At 52.0% G+C, this 15,845-nt stretch overlaps 2 protein-coding genes across 4 annotated transcripts in view; both read left to right on the top strand.

Moving 5' to 3' along the window:
- The window catches only part of PARVG (parvin gamma), a 28,472-nt gene extending 26,798 nt beyond the window's left edge, over positions 1–1,674 (top strand). For all 3 annotated transcript variants that reach the window (XM_060164924.1, XM_060164923.1, XM_060164925.1), the window contains one exon: positions 8–1,674. Coding sequence is in view for 2 of the 3 variants with exons in the window: in XM_060164923.1 (XP_060020906.1) it covers positions 8–117 (110 nt within the window). In the remaining variant the exon portion in view is untranslated. The remainder of the gene's footprint in view (positions 1–7) is intronic.
- PARVB (parvin beta) overlaps positions 1–15,845 on the top strand; it is a 238,171-nt gene that overhangs the window by 140,687 nt on the left and 81,639 nt on the right. The window lies entirely within an intron of this gene.

Raw genomic sequence — 15,845 nt, 5'->3', positions numbered from 1 at the left:
CCCGCAGACATCGTGAACAAGGACACCAAGAGCACGCTGCGAGTCCTCTACGGCCTGTTTCGCAAGCACAAGCTGAAAGAAAGCACGGACGGGGAGCCCCTGGAATCCCCAAATTAACCGTCACAGCCCCCAAAATCTGCTTCTCAGAGCCTGCCTGCCAGCCCCAGCTGGAGGTCCTGAGGGCCGCAGAGGGATCTCCTCACCGCCCAGCCAGCCCCTGGGCCTCCCACTCTTACCCTGTGTGTCTGTGGCACGCCCCAGCCCCCCCTTCCCCCTCCGCTCTTTCCATCTGTCTGAATATCTTTGAACTCACTAAGCGTGGATTCGTTCTGAGCCAACCTCTGGCCTCGCTCAGTTTCTTTTAACAAATGTATTTCTGGGAGGGATTTGGGGAGCCTGCCGTTGTCCTGGGAAGGGCCCCGCTAAATGTACATGAATATGAGCTGACCCCCCCCCCCCGCACGCAGCCTCTCTCCCCACAGGGTGGTGGGTGTGGGAGGGACTCTTGTCCCTGAGGCCACCCCTGGGGTAGCCGAGAGCCCAGCGGTGCTGACCTTCACTGGGGCCGAGGGTCCCGCCCTGGAGCAGGACCGCCCCTCAGGTGTCAGGGTTGACCTGACGGCGGAGACCCGCCTGCCCACACTCAGCTACTGCAGCCCGCCTGCCTCTCGAGTCGGGGGATGGCCCCAGCATCACCCTCCAGAGGCAGGGGCCCTAAGTGGCTCCAAAACCAGGCCGCTGTGCCCCTCGGGAAAGTCAGTTCAGTTACTTTTCAGAGGAACCGTGGCCCAGGCCCAGCCCTATGGCCGCGATGGTGAGCTTTGCCCAAAAGTCACAGAGAAGACGTCTTTGTGGCTGATTAGTGGGTCAGATCGTCTCCTAGTCGGTCCCCAAGGAGCTGCTGCGTGTGTGTGTGTGTGTGTGTGTGTTTGTGTGTGTGTGTGTGTGTCTGTCTGTCTCTGTCTCTCTCCAGCGAGACTCAGCACTTGCTGCATACATTTCTCAAAGCAAAAGTCCCTGTGGAAGGATTGAACAGGGATTCCCAGAGCTGACATCAGATGGGCACCAGCCTGGAGGAAGCAGGGTGGGCGGGGCTGGGGGGTAGGGAGGGCCCACAGGGGAGGGCGGGGCGGTGGACCCTGGCTGGTGCTGGGCTCCTTCCTGCTCTCCCAGCTCCAAGCCCCTGTGGAGGACAGAGCCTACTAGGTCTGGGGTTGTCACAGTTTGACAGCCTTGGATTGGGGGAGGGGCTTTGGGGCAGGGGGCCGGCATGGGCCAGGCCATCTTTGCCAGACCAGCAGCTGGAGAGTGGAGAATGTCCTGCCTACAGGGAGGGACATAAGGAACCCTTGGAGCTGGTGTCTGAGTGTGAGAGAGTCTCAGAGTGGTCTTCCCTCCAACCCACCCGCCATCCACATGCTCCCCTTACCTCCTGATTCACAGATAATTAGGTGTAGATGAGACCATGAGGATGGGGCCCCTGTGATGGGATTAGAGTCATTATAAGAAAAGAGAGATCAGAGCTCTCTCTCTGCCATGTGAGGACACAGCAAGAAGGTGGCCATCTGCAAACCAGGAAGAGGGCCCCCACCAGGCACCAAATCACCTGGCACCTTGATCTTGGACTTCCCAGATACCAGAACTGTGAGCAATAAATGTCTGTGTTTAAAGACACCCAGTCTATGGTATTTTATTATAGTAGCCAGAGCTGACTAACACAGATTTTCAATACCATTAGTCATTAGGGAAATAAAGTTAAAACCACAATGAGATCTCACTATACACCCCCTAGAATGGCTACATTGAAAAACTGACAATAGCAAGTGTTGACAAGGATGTGGAGCAATTAGAATTCTCATACATTGCTGGTGGGAATGCAAAATGGTACATTTACTTTGGAAAACATTTTGGCAACTTCTTATAAAGTGATACAAACACTCACCATATGACCCAGCCATTTCACTGTTAGGTATTTATCCAAGAAAAATGAGAACATATGTCTACACAAAGGCTTAGACATGATTAGCTGTACTATTCATAAAAACCGAAGACTGGGAAGAGCCCACATGTCCATCGCCAGCAAAGGCGTAAACAAATTAGAATGTGTCTATATAATGGGCTTCTGCTTAGCGACAAAGAGGAAAGGGTGTTGATACAAAACAGCCTGGATGCTCTCAACAACATTAGCCTAAGTGAAGGAAATGAGACACAAAGGGCTACACGTTTATAAGAAATTCTAGAAGAGGTGAAACCCCGGTAGGGGCAGGAGGGACCTTCGGGGTGACGGGAATGTTGTGGTTACGTGACTGTCCACGTGTGTCAAAACTCATCAAATTGTACACTTAATGGGAAAATCTACCTCTTGTAAATTAGTCCTCAACAGAGCTACAAAAATCAATTTAAATTTTTTTTCTGATTTGCTGTCAAACTGAACAAGGGTGAGGATGGCCAACCTTTGGGGGGAGGGCTATGGAAGACAGGGAGCCACGACCCCCGGAATGGGGGGGTCTTGATTTCATGCTTTCAGGGAGCCTGGTATGAAGACGGAAAGTGGGGCCTCGGGGGATGCGACCTCTTATGAGTGCGGAGACTCGAGCCTGTTTAAATGCTCACAGGGAGGGTGCAGAAGAGAAAAGGTGAAACGTGAGCGGGAGAATCTTACTGGAGGGAGGTACCTGGGCAGGTGACAGGAGCTGGGCTCCAGGTACAGGGAGGGGTACCTGGGATGGGGGGCTGCTGGGAGAGGGGGGGATATGGGAGCAGAGAGCCCACCTAGTGCCCAACTGCATGCCCATCGGGGATTGTCACGGCCTTTCGATGTCCTCTTTATCCTTTTATAACATCTCTTGCTCTGAAATCTACTTTGATTTTAGACTTTAAATTTGCTTTATTTTTTTACTTTGAATCAGATGCTAAAATCTGATTTTAATACAGCCACTCAAGCTTTCTTTTAGTGTTAGCGGGGGATCTTTTCTATTCTTTTCCTTTTAAAAGATCCGTGTCTTTATATATAAAGAGGGTTTCTTATAGATACAAATAGTTGTGTCTTTTTATCTGATCTGAATACCTCTGCATTTTAATGGAGGGTTGAGTCCATTAAAAATTTTTTTTATTGTGGTAAAATACTCATAACGAAATTTTCCATTTTAGCCATCGTAACACTTGCAGTTCAGTAGCATTAAGTTAACTTCGCCCTGTGTGCCGACGTCACCACCATCTCCAGAACCCTTTTCATCTTGCAAAACCAAAACTCTGTACCCGTTAGACAGTAACTCTCCACACCCCTCCCTCTGGCCCCTGGCAACCACCATGCTCCTGCTTGACCAGACCCACATTTTGAACTGCCCTGGACACAGGGCCCCTTGGGGTTCCCACCCCAAACTCCCCCGATTGAAGTCAGAACCCGCCCCTTCCCCTGTCCTGCCTCCTGCCTCCCCAGCCCTTTTTCCGGCCCCTCCAACCTCCTGATCCCAAAGCCTGAGACCTGTGACTCGCTCTGGACCCTCCCCTTTCCCCCACCTGGGCACCAAGTCCTTTCTGACCTTTGTTGGCCTTTCAAACTCCTCCCTTCTGCCCCTGGAGGTCCAGGCCCTCGCCGTGCCATCCATCGGGGCGGGGACAGTAATTCCCCAGCTGGGCTCTCTGCCGCTCTCCCCTCTGACCCCGATTCCACAGCAGCAGTTGGAGTTTTTCTGCCCTGGGAACCTGATCCTGTTACCATGCTGCTCTAAACCTCCCCTGCTCCCCGATGCTCTGGGCCCTCCTGGCGCGGCTGGCTTTGAGTGTCTTCTTGTTGACCATGTTCTATCTCCTACCCCACCTCATCCTTTCCAAAACGCTTTTAGTTTATTCCCTGAAAGCCCCAAGGTCTTTCCAGGCCTTCCTGATGCTGTTACCCCTGCCTGAGATGCCCTCCTCCCACCTACCCCCGGAGCTTATCCCTCACAAAGGGGTGGGGGTACCCTTGGGGAGAGTCCAGAGGAGGGATGAGCTCGGGGACAGGGTGGACGCCTGGGGGGTGGTCCCAGGGCTTGGGCTAGGTGGGCGGAGTGGCTCCCCCGAAGAAGCCTGAGAAGGGAGTGGCTGGGGAGCCCACGGCCCTCACCTCCCTCTCTCCTCCATTCCACGAAATCTGACCCCAGCTGGAGTCGCAGCAGGAGCTGGAAGCAGGATAATTACCGTGGGCTGAACTGGAAACCGTCCAGGGCCCAAGAAGGAGCTGGCAATCTTGGGCTGGTGCGCAAACAGCTTCGGAGTGACGGGAAATGCCTCGAAGGCCCGGGTGCCTCGGAGCTGAGCCGCTTCCCAAAATAATCCAAGGGGCAGCTGTCTCGGATTCTGAAAGTGGGTCTGGCTGCCCGAGCTGCAGGAAGCCCCAGGCCCACACCAGCCTCACTCTGGGAACAGATGGCACTGGGAATATTTTTTTCTTTCACCAAAGTCAGCTGGTAAGCGAACAGCTTGTCTGGAGCAAAGCGTCCCTCCCCCCCCACCCCCCCTTTGGCAACAGATCAAAGCTGCCACCTCCCCTCCCCTAATCCCTGCCCGCCTCAGGCCTTCTTCCTTGTAAGACACGGGCAGCCGAGCCAGAGGGACATCGCAGGTATTCTCACCTCAGAGCTCATGGGGTCCTCGCCCACTGGTGGGTTTGACTCAGGGGGCAGCCAGGGCCCCTCACTCTATGGGACAGCAGATCCTGGGAGGCCTGGCTGGTTGGAAAGTGGACAACAGGGATGTCCCAGCAATGATTCTTTCAGGAAGAGCCAGCCAAGAGACCTTGGTTGGCCAACAATCGCACGCTTTTATTCATCTAACTATGATGGTTTCAAGTAGATTGATACGCTCGTTTCCTGTAAAGGGGATGCGTCAATGCACAGGTGGGATTTTTGCATCTGCACAAATCATTCCTAAGAGGCCTTCCTGAGCACCTACTGTGTGCAGGCCCCAGGCTCAGAGCTGCGGATACGAGAGAGCTCAGAGGGAGGCTCTGTCCTGGCTCATGGCCCGCGGCGGACGAGGCAGCGCGGTGCCGCGGTTAGAGCGCAATGCTTGCGTCAGGCGCTGAGGCGTGAAGCTTGGGTCTGTCCGCTACTTGCTCTGTGATGCTGGCTGAATCACTTACCTCCCTGAGCCTCAGTTTACTTCTCTGTCCAATCAAAGCAATAAGGAACCTAAGTCTTTGTAGGGTTATTATGAAAGTTGAAGAGGGTGCATCTAAAGAGCTTCAACGTTGCTGGACACAGAGCATTCAGTAACGTCACGTGATGTCACCATCATCATCACCACCATCACCCCCACCCCCACCATCACCATCACCATCGCCATCATTCCTACACCTGTAAAAAATGGAACTGAAAGCCCCTCCCCCCGTGGGTCCTGGTGAGGACGCCATGACAAGGGGCCAGGGCCCTGGCACGCTGGGAGCTCCGGGCCAGGCACGAAGGAGCTAGCTCATCAGGGGAACCCTACCTGGGTTTTGTGTGTTCCCTGCACCCAGGCTCTGCTTGTTGGAACCCACGACACTCAGCACATCAGAGGCGCTGGATAAATATTTGCTGGATGACCCGCTGACTGTGACCTCTTACCTCCCCTGGCGTCGGCACACCCAGACCTGCTGTCTTTACTCGAGCCCACCCAGCTGGCCTCCCTGATGCCCCAGGACACCCGTGCTAAAGCTGAGCTCAACTCAGTTCACTGCTCTGAACTTGGGCTGGTTCCCTCGGCCCCTGGGCCAGGCCAGCGGGTTCACCACCTCAGCTGAAAACACAGAGGCGAATGGAGAAACAGTGGCTTCCTCTTGGCGTTTGGAACGAGAGACAGCGCTGTGATGTCATGGGAAGTCCTGGGCTCCAACCCCAGCTGGGCCACTTAGGAGCTGTGTGGTCTTGGGCAAGTCACTGCCTGTCTCTGAGTTTCCTTTTCTGTAAAATGGGAACGATCCTCCCAGCTTAGCTTAATCCCCAGGTGGGAGTCATAAAGATTAACTGAAATAATGATGGGCAGGGTTTTGACGAGCGCTAGCAGCTGAGCAATAGCCATGGCTAACACTTCCTGGATCCTCCTCTTTCTTTAGTTGTCACGGTCAGGCAGCCTGGCCACTCATGAAACCCACTTCCTCTTCCTGACGGGCACGCGGACAGACTGCATTTCCCAGCCTCCCTTGCAATTTGTATAACCGAGTCCCAGTCAATTTCTGTTGTTTCTAGAAGTTTTCTTTGCTTCCTTTTCAAAATTTCTTGACCATGTTAAAGTCTCTTGTTCCTTATTCTATTTTTTTTTTGCAGTACGCGGGCCTCTCACTGTTGTGGCCTCTCCCGTTGCGGAGCACAGGCTCCAGACGCGCAGGCTCAGCGGCCATGGCTCACGGGCCCAGCCGCTCCGCGGCATGTGGGATCCTCCCGGACCGGGGCACGAACCCCTGTCCCCAGCATCGGCAGGCGGACTTTCAACCACTGCGCCGCCAGGGAAGCCCTTTGTAGACCATTTTTAAAGTCTTTATTGCTTGTTACAATATTGCTTCTGTTTTATGTTTTTGTTTTTTGGCCACGAGGCATGTGGGATCTTAGCTCCCCGACCAGGGATCGAACGTGCGCCCCCTCATTGGAAGGCAAAGTCTTATCCATTGAACGACCAGGGAAGTCCCTGCCTCCCTTTAAATTAAAGTCTTAGTTTGGGATTTGTGGTCCACAGGGCCAGTGTAAAACCCACATTAGGGCAGAGGTTGGTGTTTATGACTTCAGGGAGTTTCTTTTTCTCCTTTTCCCCCGGTGCCGAGCTTGATGTAGGCTAGTATCCTTGCTTTTTCCATCTTTAGGCTTTTTTTTTTCGTCTTTTTCCTACTATCTTATTCCAGCAGTGAAAGCATAGCCCTTGGGAGAGTCCAGCTGTAGGTGGGGCTCCCTACTGACTTGTGCTGGGCAGCCCAGGCTTTCCTCCTGCCCCACAGCCAAGTGTGCTCATGGCGAAGGACCATCAGGTGACTGGCCTTGGTGAACGTCCCTGGGGCAGAGCTGGCTTCGGCAACTGCTCACCTCTGGGGACTTCCAGTTTCCCTCCTAGTTCTCTGGCCTGTGAGGCTTTTTCTTGTTCTTGCTTGTTCAGTGTGATGTGTTTTAATGCATATATGATATATGTGCATGCATATAAAAGCATGTTCATATACGTAGATACATATGTCGCTTTTTCACTGCTTTGCCGTGCGACTATTGCTCAGTGCTTAGTCTTCCACATGGTGGAAAAGGGGGGTCATTTTCTGGTTGCACATTGTAGCATTTGTGTTGGTTTTTTTTTTTTGGCCACACCCCATGGCTTGTGAGATCTTAGTTCCCTGACCAGGGATTGACCCGGGCCCTCGGCAGTGAGAACGGCGTGTCCTGGCCACTGGACCTCCAGGGAATTCCCATTGTAGATGTTGAATAAGCATCAAAGTATCTTTAAAATTCTCTCTCCATCTCCGCCCTCCCCTAGTCTACATACGGAGGCAGGTAACGGCTCGCCATCCATCCACCTCCACTCTCTCCTCCTTTCCAAGACCTCCTTCCCCAGCCCAGTCCTGTCTCCCAACCCAGACCCCGATCCAGCCACGTGGTGGGGTGCGCTGAGCGTTTACCCGTAGATACTCTTCTGCGTCCCAGCAGCCTGTGCTGCCAACAAAAGGCTTCTCAAGGACAAAAGTAGTGTGGGGTGTGCAGGGAAGGTGGGATCTTCTTGAATGGCCAGCCCTGGCTGTTCTGGGGGAACTGTCTGGGGGCCAGAGTGGGCCAACGTGGCAGTTCTGGAGGCGAGGAAGAGGCCTGAGGTCCCAGACTGAATGAGGCAAGAAACAGGTGCAGAGGAGCCAGTGGCCTCAGGTGGAGACACGGCCCCACGCGCTCACCTGTAGAAGGCAGAGGCCCCCAGGTGTCACTGGCCAGGGTGCAGGAGGCATCCCAATCAGCAGAGCTTTCTAAAGGCCAGGCTGTGCCGGGGCTGCCTAAGAGATGCGTGAGCATAAGGACAGCCACCGTTCGGGGGGCCTGCACAGGGTTCCGGCGCCCCGGGGGCGGGGTGGGAATGGGATACCCCTGACGCGCTGGGTGCAGCACCCTGGGCCAGGTGCCTTGCTCAGACCCAGAGCCCAGTGCCCTGTCTCATCTGTCCTGGTGATCAAAATCTGGGCAGTGGTGGTCAGGCAGGGCCCAGCAGCCGATGTCCATCCAGCACTCAGGGTCCAGGGGGACAGGCAGTGCATCATGGGTGAGTTACCATGGAGACGACCCAGAGCCCCTGGGTTGCATATTGTACACCAGACACATTGTTCTTGCTGGTTCAATCTTATGTGGGCATAACTCACTTGGGTGTCAAAGCAGACTGTACGCATTGCTGACAAGTTCTGGGTGATCCCATTGGACTTGCCTGGTTCCGGGTCCCCCCCACCCCGGCACCCTGGTCCAGGTGCAGTGTAGACACTGGGAGGTCTAGGGCCTGCCCAGGTGATTCTCACATGCAGCTGATTTTCCGAACCGCAGCTCCAGACACAAAGAAGTGGAAACCTATTGCCTCTCCTGGTTCATCCTCCATTTCCATAGAGAGAGGGTTTGAGGAAACATCCACCTTCTCCAAAAAATAACCGCACATGCGGTACTAAGCAGTGACTGGCTGGCCAAGGATATGAGGCCAGTGAGAAGTGGGGATGCAGGAAGGGGCCCCCCAGGGCCTTGGACGGCCACTGCTGGGCAGGATGGGAGGGAGGGGACAACCTCAGGTCTGGCCGGGATTTACTTCCTCGTTGGGTGTCTGTGCTCCCCTGTCTCTGCTCTTGTCCTGCCATCTCTGGGCCACGGCCGTCACTTCTCACCTTGGCCTTGAACTCACGCTTCACGTGGCCTCTGTGCCTTGACCCCCTCTGCTGCCGCCCGGGTCCCTGCTGTGTGAGCCCCACCTACGCAGATGGGTCTGCCTCCCCCGCTGACTGCCCCCACGCCCAGCACAGGTGGGTGGGAGAAGGGGTCGGTGAGCACTGGCGAGTGACGGGGACCCTGCAGAACAGGTCATGGTGGCGGCGTGCCGGTCACCCCAGTCCTCAGTCACCGTGGCTGTTCTTGTTAATCAAGGGTGTTTCTGAGCGTGGACAGCTGTGCCCACCTGCTCACGTGGTCCTATGTCTCTATACAGTTCGCAAGAGGAAAATGTTTTTGTGTTTCTTTGGTTCAAGTGTCCTCCCCGCCCCCTAGCAAACCATAGATGCTTTGCGCCCCGTGACACGGGGACCTGATGCCGCTGGACGCGCCGAGCATTGGGACTCCACCGCCCCCCTCCCCGGGTTAGAACACTGGCGACTTCCTTCCACTGGAGCCCGGTGGCTCCCTCTTTGCTCAGACCCCTTTCCTGCCTTCCCACAGCCTGGGCGATCCCACAGGAAGCTGCCCTCTAGCACAGTAGGAACTGGACATTCAAATCCTGCCTCTGCCCTTTATTTGCCCATGACCTTGGGGGAGGGACTTAGCTTCCTAAGTCCATGGTTCCTCTTGTAATAGGAGATATTATTAACAACAGCTTCCTCCCTTCCAGTTTCTGTGGCTGCCTGGTAACCTCCCCATTTCTTATGCTCCTGGCCTCTGTGGGTGGCGAGTTCAGCTCAGCTCAGCTCCCAGTGTCTGAGGCCTCAGCTCGGGAGGCTTGGGTGGCTGGAATCCCCCGGAGGCGTCTCACTCACACGTCTGGCCACGTTTTTCAAGTGTCTGAGGGGCTGTCACTGGGCAAGAGAATTAGGCGCGTGGCCCCTGAGGGCAGGGTGGGGAAGGGGGTGAGGTGGGAGGAACTAGATTTGGGCTTGGTGCCAGGAGGAGCTGCAGTCCAGCCCGGGGCCTCCACGGCTGGCAGGAAGAGGCATCTCCAGGGGTGGGGGGTCAGCCAGACCCACCTCCAGCCCACCTCCAGCCCCCTCCCAGTACTGCTCAGAGCAGGGGTGGGGGGCTGCAGAGACCTAGAGTGGGTGGTGGCGGGGACGGCTGGGAGGTGACCTGATGGGGAGGGCACTGCCGGCAGGTAGCACACGCCCAGACAGCCCCCTCCAGACTCTGGAAGGAGGAAGAGCAGCCTGCTGCCAAAAGCCCAGTCGTCTCGGTCCAGGGACGGACCCTCTCCCGATGAGGACATGGAGGATGGCTCTGCCTCGGGGTGGTCCCTCCCATCCTCAGAGGCCAGCGGATCCCCACGTGACCTCCCTCTGTCCAGAATGCTGTCCTTGCTGGCATCTGCACACCCAGCTCCTTGACCCAGTTCTTAGCTTACTGGTCACGGCTCCTGGTCACCAACGTGGAGCAGCCCTGCCGCTCTCTCTAACCACCCCAGAGCCTCTGCATTTGTCACTAGGGTATAGGATGCTCACACCATCCTATATCCTCTGCATTGCTCAGCACTAGCTGCTACCTCATCCCTCGCTTCCTTTTGCTGTCTGTGTGGGTTCCTGTTTATCAGTCCACTGGAAGCAGGCACCCTGTTAGGTCTTATTCACTGCATCCTGTCTCTAGAACAGTGTTCAGGACATTATAGGAATTCAGAAAAGAAGTCTTACAAAGGAAAAACTCTTTCTAACATTCTGTACCATCTAACAGTGGGATGAACTGCTTTTCGGTAGTGAGCTCCCCGTCACTGGTGGTATTCAAGCGGTAGTTGGATGAGCACTCGTCAGGGTGTGTTACAGAGACAAAAGCAGGAGGTAGAGCTTGCGCTTAGGGCCATCACAGCTCCCGTCCAAGGGTCTCTGAACTTCCACTGCTCCCCTCCCTGTCTTGCTACCCTCCGGCTGTGAGATGCTGGGTGACACCCTACTCTACTCTGGCCCCAGTCTCTCCACAGTTCTAGAAAACAAGAGGTGGCAGCATCTATTTGGTTGAACCACCCAGATGGAAAAGGCTGCAGAAGGAAAGACCAATATTTATTCATTATCGTATCCAGAAATTAGCCTGGGAGCCACAAATAGACATTCCTAACCAGCGCCCGTCTGGCCCTGCCTCTCGGGCTCCTGCTACAGATTCCTTTTCATGTCACGTCTTGCCACCCGCACAGGGGTTTGGCTCGAATATTTGCCAGCCGCTTGGTTATTTTCTGAGGCGATTAATAGGAAGGTGGGGCATCCGACAGCAAGAAGGATGGTCTTTTAAAAGGACATGTGCTGTTCCCCACAAGGACCCATGTGAGCATGGTTCAGAAGCTCTTGGAGTGGGTGGGCAGGGCGGGAAGAGCCAGGGCAAGCGGAGTGAGGGTGGGGTGCCATCCGGCTGGAAGGACCCATCAAAGACGAGAGGCTGCACGGGACAGGCCAGGTCTGTTTCAGTCCCGTCGTGCACTTGGCCCCGGCCCATCACTGCTGGGCTCAGGAGCCGTGCTCCACCTGTGCTTCCCCATCAGCTCTTAGCATCAGCATCACGTACCCAACTATTTCTCCCATCTTCAGAGAAGCCTTCCTCTCCCACTTCTTCTGGCCTCCGCTGCTGTCTTCTTCCCCCACTTGAGAGCAAATCTTCTTGAAAGAGAAAAACTCCTCCCCATCTTTCTTCAGTCCGCCCCCAGCCCGCTCCAAGCAGGCTTTTCATGCCAGAGATTCCCTGAAACTGCTCTAAATGAAGTCAGCAGTGACCCCGCCCCGTCCAGACCCTGAAAGCCACAATCCAATGTTGGCCGTCAGACCTCAGCTTCCTGACCCATCAGCTGCCTCTGACTCTGCTGGTGGGTCCCTCTCTCCTCCTGGCTGCCCCTCCTCGCCTGGCTCCCAGGACCCCGTGTGCCCTCTGCTAGTGTCTCCTCACTCCCTGGCTGCTTCTTCCTGTCTCCTCGACCTTGATCACGTTCAGTGTTCAGTCCTTGGACTGTATCTCCTTTTATTAACCTCTTGCTGCCCCAGTGATCCTGTTGGTGGCTTTCTTTTTTATTTTATTTTATTAAAAATTTTTAAAATTTAATTTAATTTATTTTTTTTTATACAGCAGGCTCCTATTAGTCATCAATTTTATACACAACAGTGGGCTTCCCTGGTGGCGCAGTGGTTGAGAGTCCGCCTGCCGATGCAGGGGACATGGGTTCGTGCCCCGGTCCGGGAAGATCCCACATGCCGCGGAGCGGCTGGGCCCGTGAGCCATGGCCACTGAGCCTACGCGTCCAGAGCCTGTGCTCCACAGCGGGAGAGCCTGCGTACCGCAAAAAAACAAAAACAATTTTATACACATTAGTGTATACATGTCAATCCCAATTGCCCAGTTCATCACACGACCACCCCCACCACCTGCCACTATCCCCCTTTGGTGTCCATATGTCTGTTCTCTACATCTGTGTCTCAATTTCTGCCCTGCAAACCGGTTCATCTGTACCATTTTCCTAGGTTCCACATATATACATTAATATACGATATTTGTTTTTCTCTTTCTGACTTACTTCACTCTGTATGACAGTCTCAAGATCTATCCATGTCTCTACAAATGACCCAATTTCATTCCTTTTTATGGCTGAGTAATATTCCATTGCATATATGTACCACATCTTCTTTATCCATTTGTCTGTCGATGGGCATTTAGGTTGCTTCCATGACCTGGCTATTGTAAATAGTGCTGCAATGTGTCTTTTTGAATTATGGTTTTCTCTAGGTATATGCCCAGCAGTGGGATTGCTGGGTCATATGGTAATTCAAGTTTTAGTTTTTTAAGGAACCTCCATACTGTTCTCCATAGTGGCTGTATCCATTTACATTCCCACCAACAGTGCAAGAGGGTTGGTTCCCTTTTCTCCACACCCTCTCCAGCATTTGTTGTTGTAGATTTTCTGATGAAGCCCATTCTAACTGGTGTGAGGTGATACCTCATTGTAGTTCTGATTTGCATTTCTCTAATAATTAGTGATGTTGAGCAGCTTTTCATGTGCCTCTTGGCCATCTGTACGTCTTCGTTGGAGAAATGTCTATTTAGGTCTCCTGCCCATGTTTGGATTGGGTTGTTTGGTTTTTTAATATTGAGCTGCATGAGCTGTTTATATATTTTGGAGATTAATCCTTTGTTGGTTGATTCGTTTGCAAATATTTTCTCCCATTCTGAGGGTTGTCTTTTCATCTTGTTTGTAGTTTCCTTTGCTTTTCAAAAGCTTTTAAGTTTCATTAGGTCCCATTTGCTTATTTTTGTTTTTATTTCCATTACTCTAGGAGGTGGATCAAAAAAGATCTTGCTGTGATTTATGTCAGAGTGTTCTTCCTATGTTTTCCTCTAAGAGTTTTATAGTGTCCAGTCTTACATTTAGGTCTCTAATCCGTTTTGAGTTTATTTTTGTGGAAGGTGTTAGGGAGTGTTCTAATTTCATTCTTTTACATGTAGCTGTCCAGTTTTCCCAGCACCATTTATTGAAGAGACTGTCTTTTCTCCATTGTATGTTCTTGCCTCCTTTGTCATAGATTAGTTGACCATAGGTGCGTGGGTTTATCTCTGGGCTTTCTATCCTGTTCCATTGATCTATGTTTCTGTTTTTGTGCCAGTACCATACTGTCTTGATTACTGTAGCTTTGTAGTATAGTCTGAAGTCAGGGAGTCTGATTCCTCCAGCTCCGTTTTTTCCCCTCAAGACTACTTTGTATATTCGGGGTCTTTTGTGTCTCCATACAATTTTTTAAGATTTTTTGTTCCAGTCATGTAAAAAAATACCACTGGTACTTTGATAGGGATTGCATTGAATCTGTAGATTGCTTTGGGTAGTATGGTCATTTTCACAATATTGATTCTTCCAATCCAAGAACATGGTATATCTCTCCATCTGTTTGTATCATCTTTGATTTCTTTCATCAGAGACATAGTTCTCTGAGTACAGGTCTTTTACCTCCTTAGGTAGGTTTATTCCTAGGTATTTTATTCTTTTTGTTGCAATGGTGAATGGGATTGTTTCCTTAATTTCTCTTTCTGATCTTCTGTTGTTAGTGTACAGGAATGCAAGAGATTTCTGTGCATTAATTTTGTTTCCTGCAACCTTACCAAATTCACTGAGTAGCTCTAGTACTTTTCTGGTGGCATCTTTAGGATTCTCTATGTATAGTATCATGTCATCTGCAAACAGTGACAGTTTTACTTCTTCTTTTCCAATTTGTATTCCTTTTATTTCTTTTTCTTCTCTGTTTGGTGGCTTTAAAACCACTGAGATGACAATGCCTCCAGGCCCCTCTCTTTGACGGCTAACAGGTTTCCAACTGCCTCCGTGATGGTTCCACTTGGATGTCAAAGCCACCTCTTCTCAAGCTCTACACGTCCGCCACAGAGCGCCCGATCTCTTCCCAGCTTCCTCCTCAGTTGGCAGCTGCCCCGTCCTTCAGTTGCTCAGGCCAAGAGCCTTGCATTCATCCGTGGTGCCCCCCTTTCTCTCACACCCCACATCCAATCTGTCAGGAAATTATATTGGCTGTACCTCCAAAATGCCTCCAGAATCTGACCACTTCTCACAACTCCCACTGCTTCCATCCTGGTACAAGCCACCTTCATCCTGGCCCCCTACAGTCTGTTCTCAGCACAGCACTCAGAATAACCCTCTAAAAACATTAAGCCAGAGCAACACTCAAAAACTTTGCAAAAGCTCCCACTTTTCACCTGACATACAAGCCAAAGTCCTCACAGGGATTGCAAGACCCCTTATAATTTGACCTCCTGTTCCTTCTCTGACACCACAGCCATCACTCATCCCAGCACTCACTCCTTCTTAGCACCCCATCACCATGCTGTGAGGAAGCCCAAGCAGCCGTGTGGAGCAGCCCACGTGGAGGAGAAATGAAGTCCCCGCCTGGTAGCCCCAGCTGAGCTCCTGGCCTGGAGCCAGCCTCACCCGCCAGCCATGCCAGGGAGGCCGTGTTGAACCTCTGACCACCCCAGTGCCCCAAGCCGACACCACTCGAAGCAGGAGACCCACACACTCAACCCACAGAATTGCCGTAGTGAACGGTTGTCGGTGTTTTAAGCTACTAACTTTTGGGGTGGTTTGTTAGATAACAATAAATAACTGTCCAGCTGAGGACTAGGTTTAAAAATATATTTTAATGACGTGAACACATACATGCATATATTATACACAAATGCCGAAATGTGTTAACATATGTGCTGTTTGTTTTATTGGCAGCCTTTGTGTTCTGTTTTCCTATTTCACTTGGCTCCCTTTTCTCCTTCCCACACTTCCCACCCTATGTCCCCAAATCATGTTGCCTTATTCTCCTGAATACGCATGCAATCATTTATTAGTATATCATAAATACTAGTAGACACGTTTAGAGAGGTTTTGCTGGGAGGCAGAGGGCTTTCTGTTACCAAAATGGGATCAATATTGTATTCTCTCGCCTATATTTTGCTTTTCTTATTGAACAATTCTTTGTGAAAATCCCTCCAAATCCCCTGTGGAACTCCAATTCATTCTTTTAAACAGTTGTGTAAAATTCTACCGTGTGGCCATTGCGTACCGGTCAGCCATTCCCAGGGGTGCGCTGAGCCAGCTCATACCGGCTTCGCGAAAGCCAACTGTTAGCATTTCGGGAGTCTCGTGAGCCAGTTACTAAACGCAATCAGTAAAAATATTAAATTCTGTAAACATATAATTAAGTACATGCATTATACGCAAAACAAAGGTAATAAATATGCCAAACGTATCACTTCCTAATTATTTTACTATTATCGATGTTCCAGGTCATTTACATCTATTATAAAATACAACACAGCGGCGTGCTTCTGGGCACGTTTTCGTAAGTCTGTGATAGGACGTGTCCTGTACGTGGTTTAAAGCTGGTCATGGCAAAAGCACACACACCACAGAAAGTGGCACGCGTTACAGATCTCGGCTTGATTGATTGTTTTGTTGGT

Source organism: Lagenorhynchus albirostris, chromosome 11 (assembly GCF_949774975.1).
Source record: "Lagenorhynchus albirostris chromosome 11, mLagAlb1.1, whole genome shotgun sequence".
NCBI classification, from domain to species: Eukaryota; Metazoa; Chordata; class Mammalia; order Artiodactyla; family Delphinidae; genus Lagenorhynchus; species Lagenorhynchus albirostris.
Note: the sequence above shows the minus strand (reverse complement) of the source record. Positions and strands in the feature narration are given on the sequence as shown.